This window comes from Melozone crissalis, unplaced genomic scaffold (genome assembly GCF_028551555.1).
Source record: "Melozone crissalis strain CALT ecotype California unplaced genomic scaffold, PUWL_Pcris_2 ptg000002l_1, whole genome shotgun sequence".
In the NCBI taxonomy this organism is placed as follows: Eukaryota; Metazoa; Chordata; class Aves; order Passeriformes; family Passerellidae; genus Melozone; species Melozone crissalis.
The window spans coordinates 24,468,973-24,485,790 of NW_026535780.1; the positions used below are offsets into that span (position 1 = coordinate 24,468,973).

Here is a 16,818-nt window from a genome sequence, read left to right on the forward strand (position 1 = left end):
GCCCATTAGCACCCAGCCTTGGGTCCCACACATGTGACACAAAGGAAGGCAGCCAAAGGTGTGTGTGTGCTGAAGACCATTCTGCTTTTTAGAGAAACAATAAGTAATGACTTTCTCTGATTCTCATAAGGCCAAGTGCCTCCTCCTCTTTGATCAACACAAATGGTGAACCACAGACAGTACAACCAAAAAAGAAAAAGGAATGACCAGGAATCCAGCAAAGAAGCAACTAAGAAACCCTCATACTCTCTCTCAAAGTGCTCTTTGCTCTTTTCACTATTCATTGGCTCATAAGGGTCCAATGAAATGTCCACTTTCTAAATATGTGTGAGACAGTTTAACTCAGGCATTGAAGTTCTAAATCTCACAGTACTATGGGAATAAAAAAACAAACTCATCATACTTGTCAGTTACTTCCTGGTGCACAACCTCAGTCAAAGAAACTAAGTTCTCAGGTGAGATTTTTCCAGACTCCAAATTCCTAAGTCTGAGGCAGATTTACCTTGTGGTAATTTCTGTTTTTCTTTCTCTGTCTCTTTGCTGGGTCTGAAATGCGGCTTTTCCTTCAGCTTTGGCCCTACAGACCCCTCACTTCTTTCAGACACTTCACCTAATTCAAAATAGATCTCCACTCCGTCTCATTAACCACAAAAGCACAGGGATTAGCTATCTTTGGAAACCGTTATATTTACTCATGCATTGTCAAAAAAAAAAAAAAAAAAAAACAAAACCCACTGCAAAATATTAGTTGTATTTTCTCCAACTCTCAAACTCAGCATCTATTGAAGGAACACAGTCAGAACTAAAACTGCTGGCTAACAGAGTAGATGAGAGAAAGCAAAACTGAACATCTCTGTTCCTTGCCATGCCACTGCAGAAATATGCTGTCAGTTTATGACATTCCTCACCATCCTGTATATTGTTCCTCTTTTTCCTTTGGTGCACCAAAACTTCTTCCTCCAACTGTGACTGTTCAAGGTGGTTCTTAACTAACCACAGGAAAGACAACAGATTAAACCAATGTATTTTACCAATTTTTCCTCAGTTTCACAAACCTGGAGAAGCAGATAAATCTATGTCTTCAGTTCTGTTGGCACACCTTCAGATGCATGATTGTTTCACTGCAAAGGTACAAATGCAATTCTGCTAAACCTCTCTAACACCATAAGTCATCATGTTCTGCTGAAATTGAGATTTCTGCTCTGAATTCAGACACCTGCCTCTTGGATAATATGTACAATGTATGCTTATTTCAGGGGTCATGTCCTTATTCCTTAAAGCAAGTTTATTTCTTTGTCCTTCACATTTTGCATAACAAACCTTTATTATTTGTAAGGAAGTCCACACTAAACCATAACTCCTTCCTTCTTTCTCTTATCTCCTGATTTGACATGTCCTACCCACTATGACTTATTTTTGGGAAGGTCTCCTGCAATTGTGTTTCTCAAAAAAAACCAACAAACCTTTGTGCAATGTAATATAATTATTTTCCTTTAGAGTGTCTTATCTGTTTTATTACAACCTTTCTAAAATTCAAATTCAAAATCTAGTGACTCAACTAGTGACTTTTTTGCTTCCTGTGTTTTCCACCCATTTCTTTCCTGCAAAAACAGCATAAAAGGTAACTGTGATCTGAAAAAAACCTCAATCTTGCAAAAACCTCACTTGCATTTGAGTCTTTTATTTGGTTCTTTGATAAAAGGATGTAACTGGGTCACAAGGAGAAATTAATGCTGGAAACCAACCTCATCTGCTAAATTTTTTTCAGTTTGCACGTAAAAATATCACAAACACTAATTTGTGCTCAGATATTCACCGAGATTAGCTAAATTTTGTTTACTGTAAATGTCTTTTCTCAAAATGTGATTAGGAATCACTAACTGACACTGCTCAGAGCGATGTCTCTTTTTCCCTCCATTGATGACATGGGGAGTCTTGTCCATCTGAATTCTTAAATAGTACTTCAGTTTAGTGAATCCCACATTCTCTTCTCCCAGGTTACTACTCACCAGATAGTGGGTACAGCACATGAACAGAAACCTCAACTAGACATACTGACCTGAATGTTGTGCTATAGAACTTCTCTGTATCAAGTCCAAGTGCAACTATGGACATCACTTGGAAGCAAAAGCTAACTAGTGAAATCCCAGTGGAGGATAGAAGGGAAAGAGTTTTAAATATCAGTCTGCTCACCTCTATATACTTTTGGTGACGTGGCAAAGGGACAAGACAGTCTTCTCCCTTGTCCTTTCAGAACACACCCCATTCTGGGCAATTGACTTTTAGCTGATGTCCCGGAGGAATTCAGTTACCAACTGCTTATTTTCAGAAACTCACAAGGGAGGAAGAAAAGAGATACAGTCAAAAAAACCCCAAAAACTGACAAAAGACTTCACAGAAAGCTTCATCACAACTGGAGGAGGATTAAAACTTTTGAATTAAACCAAGATTTATGGGAAATGTGCAGCAATTCCTCAGGACAACCTACACAGATGAATATCTGGAGATGTATATAGGAGAATAAAACACTCATTTTTCAGAAAGGAAGCAAAACCTCATCCCAACAGAAAAAGCCATGATTTGATCTGCAGTGAGTATTTAATATATAAACTTCACTGAAACAGTATTTGTGTCCCAACCTGAACTTGATTTCCCTGAACTGAATCCAAGCTTTGGCACGAGTTCATGCTTTGACATTCAGACAGAAAGTGAACACATAATACAGTAACTAATTCCAGCATCCGCTCCAGGAACCTGTTTTGAAAGAAGAGTTATCAGCAACACTTGCTGAACTTGTACTGAAAATGAACTTTGGAAACAAAACAAGCCCTTGCACCATCTGAAGCTCAATCAGCCCTCCCTAATGTTTCAAATGACAAAAAAAGTGTGGATTGTGAAAAAGAATGGTGACAAACTCTTTCCATGTTTAAATAACTTTACACGAGGAGAAAACTTGCCTCACAATAACCTAGATTCTTTCAAGCTGGCAGATGAAAGTGATTTATTACAGAAAACAAGATAATTCTACAGTAAATATTTCTGACATTTTTTTCAAACTGCCCTAGTATTGTAGCACAGCTAAATCAAGAATGAATTAAACAAAATACTAATTCAAGCTCTCCAGCATAAAAAGAAACAGGGTAATAATGTCTTATCGAAACCCTCAATAAAACCAAACAAAACAAATGCAACCAATCACTCACGCATTACTCAAAAGAAAAATCAATCACTCCCTTTAATATCACTAAGAAAAAAAAATCACTGCAACAAATTCACCTCATACAAATATGAATTTTATTTACAATTTTCAAATTATCAATCAAATCCAACTTCTCAGTTAAATGTGTAGCATTTTTCCTTTAAAACAAATGAAACGTGTTCTTTTTACATCTGCAATATGGAGTCCATAGGTACATGCTGTTTGGGGCATCTAATGGAACAAATTTCGATCACTATGTGTGTTAAACACTGAAGGTATTCTGTGAAGACTCTTTCTTTAAAATTTATCTGCCTCAGGGACAAGCATTTCCACAACCACTTTCTATTGACAATTAATCAGGAAGGTTTAAAAACCCAGTATTTTATACCAGGACATACTGTTCACATATACTTCAGGGTATGTTACCATGTTCCTATTGCAAAGCTGCCTGCTCTATAAGCAATGCTACTGAAATCAGACTAGAGATTACCCACAGATTTAGATATTATTCAATGTGAATAAAAATGGCCATTGATGACTTTTACTTTAGTACATGTAATTATGGGCCAACTTGTACCTGATCTGGTACCAGTGTGATGTGATCTGTTCTGAAACTTGAAACCGCATGGGTTGTTATAATAAAATCTTTTACAATTGTATTGCACATAAGGTTCCTCAAAAGCACAAATCTATGTCATTGCATCCTGAACTCAGAATTTACCTGCTAACTCGCATGAAAAAATCAACCAGATGGTAAAATTGTTTATTTTTCTCATCCCAGTGTCTGTGAATAAAGAGAAGAGGGAGAAGATATATACACTTTGGAATCCATTCAATTGTTTGTTCCTTCTGCATGTGATTTGTACTTCAGAGATGAGGATTTAAAAAAAATAAAAAGCCAGACAGACCTTGGATTTATCTTTAAAAGTACCTCAAAAACATAACAAAAATTCAATTTAATTTTGATACATATTAAAATTTTAGTCAGTTCTGCCCGACAGCATAACACGACAGAAATGCACAAGACTTTAAACATGCTTTAAAATGACATTCAACAAAGTATTTAAAATTTAATAAATAGCATACAATCACACACAAATACATTTCATACTGGATCTTTAAGCCTACTAAAAACAGACTGGCAAAGAATAAATAAAACAGTAGTTGACAGTTTTGTTTTTAAAAGGTGTAGTTTCTTGTTGTCACACTAGTAGCCACGTATTAACCTGCTTATCACAAAATTGGAAGTTATGAGCTTTTTTCCTCACTGATCTGTTTTGCTCCAACATGTAATATCATAAAAAATACACTAAAAGGGTTTTCTTTTGGTTTATTTTAAACAACCAGTCTGCAACCGAGTAAACCAGTTTTTAAATACAATGAATAAATAGGGAATTAGTAAAGCAAATTCAATTGCAACAAAAATGCAACACCCCAAGAAAAGAGCCATGGAAATATATAGCCATTGCAATATTAGACAATAATAGTACTTAAAGTGATAGTGCTTGTGCACTAAGCTCATTAGAGACCTTAATATGATTTTAGTGCAAATCCCTTGAGACCACACAAGCTTTATAACCTACAGTATTAGGGAAAGATCTATTACCAGTTGGAACTTATTCTGTAGTGTATTTGTACATATTGGATATTTAAAGAACTAACGCATATTGTAATATCTTCGGCCCTTTTTTACTTCAAATCAAAAAGATTAATGACTGGGGATTTTACATACTATTTGGCCTGTACCATATTAGATTGCAGTTTAGGAAAGTCAGTGCTAAAAAAGCTTTTGCCATCACTTTATCTATTATGCCTAAATTTCATATATCATTGCATTTTGTACTTCTGAAAGAAAAAGAATACTCCTGGAGAAAGTTTCTCCTCCCTTTAAGTAAGTTCACATTATGATGAAATTCAAGAATATTTAGACAAAGTGTTGAATAAACTCAAAGAAAAGTACATATTTTACAGTAACAATCCTTACCATATTTAGTATATTAAGTTACAAGTATGTTGGCAATAATACAACAGAGTCAGTTCCTAAAGGAAAATAATTCTGTACAAATTCACCTGTTAATATGCGGTTAAACAGGCAGCCACTAAGTCTTGAGCAGCCGTGTTGTGGGTTTGAACTATAGTACCAGGATAAACTAAATTTGAAACTAATGGGGAAAACTTCAGTTTAAAGAGTAATCCAATTATACTGGATACACACATTGTGTATTCAGAGCCATTAAAATGTTCACTCTTACAGTTCCATAACGTCATCCAGTATAAGAAAAGTTTAATCAACCACACAGGCTAAAACAGCTTTAACATAATGTTGTCCTGGATTTTTTAAAACTAAAAACTAATTTTAACTGTGAAGTACAAAACAATGACAGATATTGCTCCAACTTGTACACAATCTTTCCTAAACAATCCGTACCTAGCAGAGTAATAATGCCTCATCGTCACTAGTTTCGTTTTTCACTGTTGCCTCTAAGCAAGTGTCGGGTATCTGGGCAGTGTGTACGATGCCACAGCTCTCACAGGGGCCATCTCGACTGCATGACCTTACACTGTGATGTGCTGCACTGTAAGGCTGTCTAAGCCCTGGTCCTTGATCTGAGCTGAGATCAAGTAGAGGTCTTGAACAGTCATTCATGTCAAAGTCTGATGCTACATCAGAGACTGGAATTAACATTTCAACATCATCATCCTCTTCTCTTCCACTTACCCCATTATCAAGCTGTCTCAAAGGACTTTGGTTCTGATTCACTGAGCTTGATCTCCCTAAAGTAAAGCGTACCCAGCGCAAGCCTTGAGTCATACGGCTTAGTGCACTCGAGAGCTGGTGGCGTGCGGGACTTGCGCTTGGGGGCTCTACACTTGTCACTTCTCTTCCACCATCCGTGCTGCTGCTGCTGCTGCTCTGAGCAGAGGAACTCCCACACGCTCCCACTGGTGCTTCTATTGCTGTTGCAGGAGGGACTTTTTGAGGCAAGGTGGCAGCAACACCACCAACTGCTCCTGCTGTGTCTCTTCTGTCATTTTCTGTGTCTGTATCATCAGATTCAACTGAAAACAAACTTCTGTGAGTATTATTTCTTTCACCTTCTCTACTAGTACTTTGGCTGGCAACATCATCTCCATCTGCCGAGACCAATGCCAACGATCCAGAATGACGTGACCTCGCAAAATTAAAAATTCGATTCCAAATGTTACTTGATCTGCCAGCAATAGGAAGTCTGATTGAGGTAAATCCAAGCTGAGATCGTACTGCCAGCCTGAGGTTTTCCAGAACTGAAGCCTAAATAAGAAGACAAGCAACAATCAAGCACTGACAGTCTGCTGGTATAACTATTATTATGCAAAACAGCATTTAACAAAGTTAAATGCGGAATCTTAAATATTACAAGATGTTGCATCCTTCTTAATAAGGATCTGGTATATGTAGCAAAAGGCTATTTAAAAAGGCTATTTAAATAAGTCATGACAAAAGTCTAGATGCTCTAGAGGAAAAACATAAACAGGCAAATTAAGTGGAAATACATATGGAAAGACAGTAAAAGAGCAATGACTTCAATACAAGGTATATTTCTGCCCTAAAAAAGGATCTCTAAATAAAGACAATGTGAAAACAAGGCACTATAGTCTGGATACGGAACACAGATTAAAGAAAAATACAACCACAGAGCCAGTAGAGCAGGCACACAAAATCTGTTACAGTCTTACCAAAAAGGTAGTCACTGTGGATTTTACAGTACAGCACAGAGAAATGTGTCTCAAAAAGTTTAGGATTTGTAAACAAAGTCTTCCAGAAAGATTTAACAAAGGTGGCCACCTTCTTTATCCACTACCATAGGGCTTCCTCAAAGGGACTAAATTAAGTATCTTCTCCAGCAGAGGCTTATAGTTTGATTTTTTCCCCCCTTTCTGATGTAATCAGTTAATTCCAGTTTCAAAATGCTTTAATGCTTCTGTTTAAATAGAATTACCTTATGTGTTCTAAACTATAAATTTCCCAAATTCAGTATACATTTTCTAGTTATCCAGCTACAGAAGAATGCATACCTGAATTTTCCTGTTTAAAATCCTGTACAACTATTCAACTGTAAGGTAACATAAACATAAGAACACAAACTCCTTTATCTTGGAGATCCCTGACTCAAACTTAGAGAAAACACTGCCTCAGCTAATTAGATCTTCCAGGTGCCCATCATTCTAGAAATATTCACAAATGTGTTTAATTAGAGGATAAAGTCCATATTCACGACTTTACATTAAGATTATGGCAAAAAAATAGAATATTCTTCAGAAGAGTCATTCCCTGATTAAACCCTTAACATACATGCATGTACTTCCCTTAATTTATAAAAACTGAAATTTAGTGTTCTCATGCTGTCACCTTCATCTCTCTTCCACCATCCTTCAGACAGTGCTTCTTCAGGAAGCACTGTTTTGTTCCAAGTTATCTGTACTAGAGGACTTACACATCTGGGCATGACAACTGCATTGTCCCCAGAGACTTTCCTAAACTAACCCTACCCCAAGAGACTTGTGAACACAGATCCATCATAAACCGGTGAAGGTTAATTTTTTTGGCAAAGAGGATAGCAAGACAATTTTGTAAAAGTACAGAACTGGTTTGAAACAGGAACATACTGATCTTTATTATAACCACAGTCATCTACTGAAAAAGAACAAGGGATTCTACAGTGTCCACTACAGACAATTATTAGATTCATTAATGAAGTTCAGTGCTAATTTAGCTATCCAAAAAATCTTTACAATGTTTCTTTAAAGCTTCTCATGCAAATTGCAATTTATTTTCCTCTTTTCCTCTAATCTTTTGTGGCAGATCCCAGCTGCTTGTGAACATGTGAGCATGAAAGAACATGTAATAGTAATGCAATTTTTTCTTACTATAAACTTCGCTGTATTAACAGCAACACAATATAATTAATGTCAACTCTAACAGAACACACCAGGATTCCCAGACTAAGACTTCTATTTCTCACAAGAGCTTTATAACTGTAAGACATTTTTTAACTCCTTGAAAAGCTTTTTGAGAGAAACTCATTTATCAACCAAATAAGAAATTCACTAATCATCCATCTCTGAATCTGGGTGACCAGAAACTACTGACTGCCATTTACTAGCTTTTGCTTTATTACTCATTCATGGTAATTTTATATGATATGACATCCTGTCTTTCCCCATCATCTTGTTATGCACAGCAAGCATGAACATACCTACACACTGTGCATGTGAACTACCATTCCACATTAGAAGTCTAGGTCTTCTTTCCCAAACTGCAAAGTGCCATCTTGCAATCTTTACTTTCACAACAGTAACACAGAACATTCAATTAGATCTACCAATTTATTACTTTTCATGCAAGAGGGGGTTCTATAGTGTGCATTACTGGCATTGCCAACAAAAGAAAGCCTGCAGAAGAAACTGTGGTGTTACTATACCATTGATTTTGTTCAAGGGCTAATCATTTGTATAACACTATTGACTTGAAAGGAGAAAAAGGAAATGCTAAAGAGGAAAAGGAAGCAGATGAAAGTTAAAATATTTTTATTTCAGTCTCCCTAAAATTTAAGGAGTCTGCCTGCTAGTTTAAAATCTTACCTGATTTGGGGAACAAACAGGGAAATCTTCGACTGGTGGAATCAAACCCTGGGCAATTAATTGTCCATAGGATGGAGGAGCTTCTCTTCTTAGCAGCTCAGCCTCAACCCTTGACAAATGAGTTTCAAATGACCTTTCAAAGAGAAAAGAAATTTCCAAATACATAAGACACTGATTTATATATATATGAATGAATGAAAGTACATCAGACTATTATAATCTGAAATAAAAACTTCAGAAGATGAAGTTTTGCTAATTTAATTGAAATTTAATTGGCAAAGAATATAAAGTCATTCCTGTGAGTCTGTCCAGCTGAAATGAGAGCAAAAACACAAACCCAACAATAAATTTCTCTAAAATAAACAAACCAGCCCAAACCCATGAGCTAAATATAAAAAGCACCACAAGTAACACTTGTATTATTGTAAAAGATTGAAGGATATGTAATCCTGGTATGAACCAGCCTACAAGAGAAGAAACATGCTGTTATATACAGAACTGTGATACAAATTGCAAATTAATTAACTGCAGTTTCCCCAAACTTCCTTTCTGGTAACACCATCTGGAGCTTTAACCCTCTATAGCGAAGTGATCAGGATACTTCTATCCCCTTTTCTTCACTGGGGTAGTAGTCAGTCCCTGGAACAGGCTCCCCAGAAAATTGGCTCCCCAGCCTTCAGAGTTCAAGGAGCATCTGAACAATGCTCAGCCATAGGTCTTAGCAAGGTTTAGCTTCAGATGTCCTGCAAGAAGTACGGAGTTGGACTTGATATTCCTTATGGGTCCCTTGCAATCTGATAAAGTCTATGATTAACAAACCTCTTTTTACTATCAAAGAAAAAGGAGCAATGTCTTTACAAATCACGTGCAACAATATCCGTATGGCAACAAAACTGCTTCAAGTACAAACAGAAGAAAACACCAAAATATTTAATAAAGTTGAGTTCTACTTACCTTCGCTCAAACATCCTGAGTGAGTACAATTTACAAGTACATCCCAGTGCAATGACAAGCAGCAATCCACAAATAAGACTCCCAATGACAGCTGCAGTTATCACTCTAGTGGGCACAATGACCGGGCAATTCTCTTCGTCACTGCCATCGCCACAGTCATCTTGAGAATCACAAACCCAGCTCTCAAACACACAGCGGTTGTTTTTACAGTGAAAATTGCCTGGCTGACAGAAGAAACAATTCTTTTCATCCGAACCATTAGGGCAATGATTCTGGTAGTTGCAGCGATCTGAACGAGGGTAGCAAACACCATTTCGAGAGCAGGGAAACTCATCTCTTTGGCACATGGTGCAGTTGGTTTCATCCCTTCCATTTGGACAGTGCCAGTAGCCGTCGCAGCGTTGCTGCTCTGTGTAGCACCCCCAATTCCCTCCGCATGGGATTTCCCAGGGCAAACAGAAGCCATCAACTTGATACGTTGCATTGAACCCTCTTGCAGCATTCACTTTGTCAGCACAAAAATGCACTCTTATCTGTCCTGAGGATGAAACAACTGTGAGGGGAGCATGAGAGTCAAATGCTGTCAGTACCCGCAACAGTCTCCGTGGATTCTCCTCCAATCCATCATATATTTTGACATAGTCTCCGTAACCTGTACCATCAAGTTTAAAATCGGTGAATCGCAAAATTACTTTGCGATGATCACCAGTGTCTATCAGCCAGGTGCAGTTGCTGCCAGGTGGGTAGAAGTCAGGATAGTTGGGAGAACTGAAAGTACCGTAAAAGTATTTTAACCACTGTCCACATGTTGGCACATCACAGTCTATTTCATCTCCCAGGTCAAGACAATCAATGTTACCATCACATTTTAAAGATTCTGGAAGGCAAGTGTAAAGCTTGGTGAAGCGGGAAAGACACTGGAACTGATCGGGTGCACAAGGCTGAAAGGAAGCAGCTATCGGAGGATTAGCTTTGGCACAGATTTCCTCGTCCGAGTTGTCTCCACATTCATCCATATTGTTACATTTCCAACTTTCTGGAATACACTTCCCATTAGCACAGTGAAACTGGTCACAATCACAACTTGGTTCATCAGATTTCCCTGTAAGTTAAAAAAAATATTTCCTTAGAGTTTAGCCCTTTATGGTTTGTGTTATGTTTATTTGCTGCACCAGGTACTCCAGAAGGGCAAAGCAAATGTCTGAAGTGCCTTTAAACCATGGCAACTTTTAGCAAATTTCAAGACAAAACAGGTTTTTCAAGTCAAAATTCCATCAACACATCAGCATGGACTTTATCCTTAGCTGATTTCAGTCAAATAACTTTAACCCAAGCAAGAAAACAATGCTCATTTATAGCTATTGAGAAATCTGACTTCAAATATGCTAAACATAAGTTAGAAAAACACTCTCTCATCTATCACTCAAAATACAGAAGCATTTTGTGCTGCAGTACTGGTTATCATCTCAAATTCTTTCCCAGAAAAGCAGAGAGACTGTCTCCTGCTTCTGGAGGTTCCTACTTTGTACCAAAGGATCTAAGGCAAGAGAGAAGCTGACATCTGAAGATTACATATTATCACCAACCACAAAAAGAAACCTCTGCCCTCTCCTGTTCCCACTGTTTGTTCCTGTCTCTCCTGCAGCAACTAAGATGGGAGTGAAGCAAATGCAAAAACACATGCATGCCTTTGCTTATTAAAGTTCCAGCCATGTTGAATACAGAAGCATACCTGGAATCCAAGTTATTTCAGTTCTGTAACAATTCGGCTGAGTCAAACACTGCTGCATAATTTTCGATCAGTTATTTCTACAAACCACAGTACAGACTGTAAAATTTGCTATAAAACAAACTGTCATGGTCAAAATATTTAAAACAAGTCTGCAATGCAGATGGTCCTACACAACAGTAACTCAGAAAATAAACTAGACAAAGATACATTCATTCTAAGGAACACTTTACCTAAAGTTTTAATAAGGAAACAGGAAAGGCAGCATGATAAACTCACTGAAATCCTAATGCCCCCAGGAGAAGCATGTTTTATCTTTTTTTACAAAAGAACAATTCAGATTGGAATGGAGGCCATCTAATAAAATCATCTGCTCAAAACAGGGTCAACTGGTGTTTGATTAGGCTCTTCAGGGCCTTCTCCAACCAAGTATTTTTAAAGTTCCAGTGCTTTGCTATACAACATGATAAAAGTTTTCACAGCTAGCTTGAGTTTTTCTTGCTGGAACTAATCTGCTGTGATTAGTTTTGGAACTAATCTGCTGTGATCTGCTGTGATCACACTTTTGTTCTCTTTTTTTTCTTTCTTTAATACTTAGAAAGCATTGAAAATAAATACACTAGCTTAAAATAATAATTTTTCTTTAGAGAAGTACAACACAATTTTAAAATTTCACAAATGCTTAGGCTTTTAAAAAGTGAATGCATGGTAAAATGAAATCATCAAGAATGATAAATGTTTTATGTACTGCTGAAGAATGTTTAAGTCTACAAATTTGCTTTCAGAGACTGAAGAATGAAAGGAGAGCAAAATGTATGCGTTGTCAGTGACTAATTTTCAGAATATGTTCATTTCACACCAAAAAAATCCAAAGAACAGATGCAGTATAAAGGATACCATCTTCTTGTTCTGTTACAGATATGTAAGTATTTATAGTAGACTCAGACATACATATGGTTGACAATATTAGCATGGCAAAGTTGGAACCTTGGCTTTGAATTTAGAACCTGTAGAACTGAACTGCCAGACTAGTCCTACCTAAATTGATTGACTAAGCTCCATAGCTGGAGGTAATAGAATAGTAGGTAGGAGGTAGTAGAATAAGAGGTAGGAGAAGATGCATCATTGAACCTCATGTTCAACCTTCAAGTACTGATTATAATCTAGCTCAGTCCTTATGCATAGCAGAACCTGGAAGAGGTTGAGAAGAAAGCTGTAACACGGAGTTATAAATATTGGGATGGGAATATTGCAGCAACAAAACAAATACAATTTCAATCCAAGCTCTTCCTTCAACAAGCTTTTAAACATCCCAGAAAAGAGCAGGGATACTTGATCTCGGTTTAGCATTTTTAATCACCAATCCTGCAATCCTTACATGAAGAAAATTTACCTATGAATCAAAAATTAGAGTCTTAAAAAGATAAGAGACGTACTAAATACGTACTAACTTTGGGAGCTGTACCACAAAAGACTTCAGGATAGCACAAGATGATTAGCAGCACCTATACACAGTTGTAGCCAAAGGACTAACACAATTCTTCCCTGCGTTTACAGGGGCCATTGACCTCTTAGTGCTTTAAATAACTTTATTTTCCACTCTACATCACCATTAGAAAACTGTCTCATTTCAACTCCCATAATTTGAAAGGCTGATAAATAAGTAGTTGGAGGAAGACAGAGGGAAGAAAGACAAATAAAAGTGGCCCAAAATTTACTTTCTAGTCCAGTACCCTTCCTACCTTCAAAGCTTTTTTCTTTCCTATTACTGATTTGTTTTAAGTTAAATATGAATATTTACCTATTATTTTCTTTAAACAAGAATTAATTCAAACAATTCCCAAAACCTGTCTTCCACATCAGATTTTAAACATGGGGCTCCCTTATGATCACTTTTGTACTTGGAATCTGTAGTGTTTTGATCATTCCAGCACAGATAGGCCTAACTTGCATCCAAGTAACTGATGTATTACTTTTTCCCCCCTTTTTCTACGATTACTTGCCAACTTTGAGAGTAGCCTTAAAAACACTGAATTAAATAATCTATTGAGGTATTAATCTGAGCACTACTGCATGATGCTGATGAGAAAAAACCAAACATAATGGCACAGTTGAATGCATAGCAAATGCACTAGCATTTCAGGAGCCTTTTTTGACACTCAAAAGCAGAAATGACCAGATGATTATTAAAGCAACTGTCAACTCTTCACCCATGTACAGGTTAGTTTAAAACATCAAAAGACCACTCTGATCACTGAGACACTATACTTACACCTCAGTTGTGAAATACTTCCTAAGTATTGTATCAAACATAGGGAGCAAACTCAAGCCAAAGTTTCAGCAAGGCTTGTTTGCTAAAAAAATTAACAAATGTCCCCAAAATAAAACTTATTTCTTTAGAAAAAGACATTTATAAACATAGGATTAAAGTCTTAAGCACTCTAATCTACAACACAAAATAGAAAAAATCAATTAATAGAAAAAACTGCTTGTTACTGGAAATGTTAGAGCTTCTTCCAAGAGGGGTTACATAATGTAATTGTCTCAAGATCAGAGAAAAAGAGAGGAAAGGATTTGGAAAGAGGAAAAATTCTACAAAGCCCATAGCTTAACTTCCCTACCCATTCCACACTTTTATCCAAGGTATCTTTCCTTCTCAAAACCCCTCAGGAAGGAATGCTGCCTTTCCTCTGCACCTGCTTCAAGAGGGAGGTGAAAAGGGCAGAAGCTGATGCCTGACACAGGTAGCTGTGTTCCCCTGGGCCACTGGCAGAAATGGCAGCACAGGATGTCTGACTGGCCAGGGGCTTCTTCCATGCTCCCTGACATGTTTTTGGTGAGACAGTGCACAAAACCCAGCCAGAACACTGCCCTGAAAGCTGGGCCAGCATCAAGTGCAAGGCAGCATTACTGCCCCAAGACTGCTAAAGCGCAAGGAGCTGAACCACAGCAGGAGCTTTTTTGTAGACTTGAGAACAGGTGATGGAGAGGGATAAGCCTGCTTGGAAACTTGTTTGTAGAGACTGACATAGTGGAAGAAGCTACAAGGTAAGAAGAGTGGAGAGCAAAAACCAGGAGCTTAGACTAGAGGAGATCAGGGGTAGATTTACTGAACGTTGTTGAAACAGTTTTGATAGTGGGTACCACTGGATATGTTTGCAAGTATGAATTATTTTATGGAGGAGTCAAAAGTCAGTGTGCACAGAAATCTGGAGCAGGCCAGTGAGTGGATATAGGCACACTTGGAGGGAGTAAGGTAACATGAAATCATTGTGAAAACCAAGAGCAATCTAATCCAGTATTTGGGATTATCATGATGTAGAACACCATAGCCATGCTATTACATAAAACTGTAGTATCTCTTAAAGCCAGGAAAAGTTCGGAACTAGTCTTGGTCCATGACTGGCTTCCTCCTCTCTCTTGGCAATCTTTAATAGAACAAGAATGGCTCACAAAACAGTCTCAAACTATTACTACTGATAAGTAGTTCTTATCACATCCTGTAATTACATAAGAAAAATTTTGCATGTACAGAACCATGTCTGCACTTGGTTGGAATCTATCAATGGGGAGGAGTTTTTTTAGATTTATTTTTTAAAAGATAGTATGTCTTCTGCAGATGGGAAAAATTATGCAAATTCTGTGAGAAATGTCAAAACAAAAAAATCCTGCCATTTATTTCCTCTCTCACTGTATTTATGATACTCAGAAGTTTACCCAACTACTTCAATAAATTAATTTTTTGTCTGGTGAAAATATTTCAAATCTTACTATGTTTAAAGAACTTCCAGGTGCCTACTACTACTACTGGCTAACCTTTTCTTCCCAAATATTATTCAATGTGCTTATTGTTACTCCTACTTTGAATATTCACACTGTGCATGGGATCAAAATACATTACCTAATCTGTATTTTCTCTGATTTCAATAGACCTTGAGGTGACTACAGGAAAGACCCGTAGTCAGTACTGCATTCTGTTAATTCTGGAGGAAGTAATGGAGAAAGTAATTCTTGGAACAGGAAAGAAAAAGTGAAAACATAAAATTATACAAGGTATCATTTGAAACATACCAGCAAAGTAGGCTAATCTGAAGCCTTTTCTAGAGATGCTATCATCTGAATGAAACCTTATCCAAACATGATCCTGTGAAGAGATGTATGGTGAGGGAATAGAAGAGCCACATGCTCTATAGCCTTCAATGTTCTTGTAGCTTCCAATTGTTAACCAATCTGAGCTGCATCGTCGAGATCCCTGAACATCAAAATCTTGAAAGCTGAAAAAGAGAAAAGGTCAAAATTGCTACTGAACTGAATATAACAGAAACAAGATGCTAAATAAAAATTAGCTTGAAGTTCTTTTTGAAATAAATACTTCTTCTTCTGAAATAAAAAGAGTAGCTTCTCTCCACCCATGTAGAGATAGAGTTTAACCTTGTGCTGATACTTTTATATTATGAGGTCAGCAAGGATCTATTCCATCTAATGAAATATTGCACCCACCACTTAAAGAAATGCAATTTTGCTACAAAAACACACACTGTCTTAATCTAAAATTCTGGTAATGAAATTGTCCTTATGTGTCCCATTTAATGACTTTGATACACTACTAAGTGATTTTAACTCAATTTTCACCAGAATTTTAGCTAATGCTACACTTATGGCAGTACCATGATTTGACATTATAAATACATCTAAATTGTTCAAAATTATGTTTTTAGATTAGCCTTTCTCCCAGCTGCACTACTTGGCTATCCCAGCATTATGTCATGGACTGCCATGGTATGGCAGCACTCGGTCAAGACAAGCTGCCTTGGTAATGATGCGTGAGGAGGAGACTGCAAAACAGGTCAGTACAGACAACAGAGCACTATCAGAACTGAAATGTGGGATGTATGAGTGGAAGAAAACAACATGAAAGAAAAAAAGAGTTTTATTAAAAATAAACAGTATGAAAAGTTTAGAAAGCATTCTAGTAGCTGAACAGTTTTACCTACTTTACATTGCATTTATGCCAGTCAAATATTTCGTAGAAAGACTGTTTAAATTAAGAGGCAGAATTTAAACAAGTAACTGATGTCAAAGTAAATACTTCATAATGAAGAGCAGTTTCTTAGGTCAGCAAGTCTGAACTGGAAACTGAAAAAAATATGCAGGTAATGCAGTTTCATAATCAAGTCTATGAAGCACTACTAATTTGTATGTTGATGCTAAAAGAAATCAGTAGTCAGAAATGAACTGATGAGAAATCAGTAGTCAGAAATGAACTGATGAGAACTTGAATCCACAAGTTTTTTACATTACTACTCTAGAAAAG

The 16,818-nt window shown here is 37.0% G+C and overlaps 1 protein-coding gene across 2 annotated transcripts in view; it reads right to left on the reverse strand.

Annotated features, from left to right (window-relative positions):
• Positions 1–3,271: 3,271 nt before the first annotated feature.
• The window catches only part of LRP12 (LDL receptor related protein 12), a 49,784-nt gene continuing 36,237 nt past the window's right edge, over positions 3,272–16,818 (reverse strand). For both annotated transcript variants that reach the window (XM_054293421.1, XM_054293359.1), the window contains 4 exons: positions 15,576–15,778; positions 9,776–10,877; positions 8,822–8,954; positions 3,272–6,491 (listed from right to left, as the gene is read on the reverse strand). In XM_054293421.1, the coding sequence (XP_054149396.1) occupies positions 5,628–6,491; positions 8,822–8,954; positions 9,776–10,877; positions 15,576–15,778 (2,302 nt within the window). In that variant the 3' untranslated portion in view covers positions 3,272–5,627. The remainder of the gene's footprint in view (positions 6,492–8,821; positions 8,955–9,775; positions 10,878–15,575; positions 15,779–16,818) is intronic.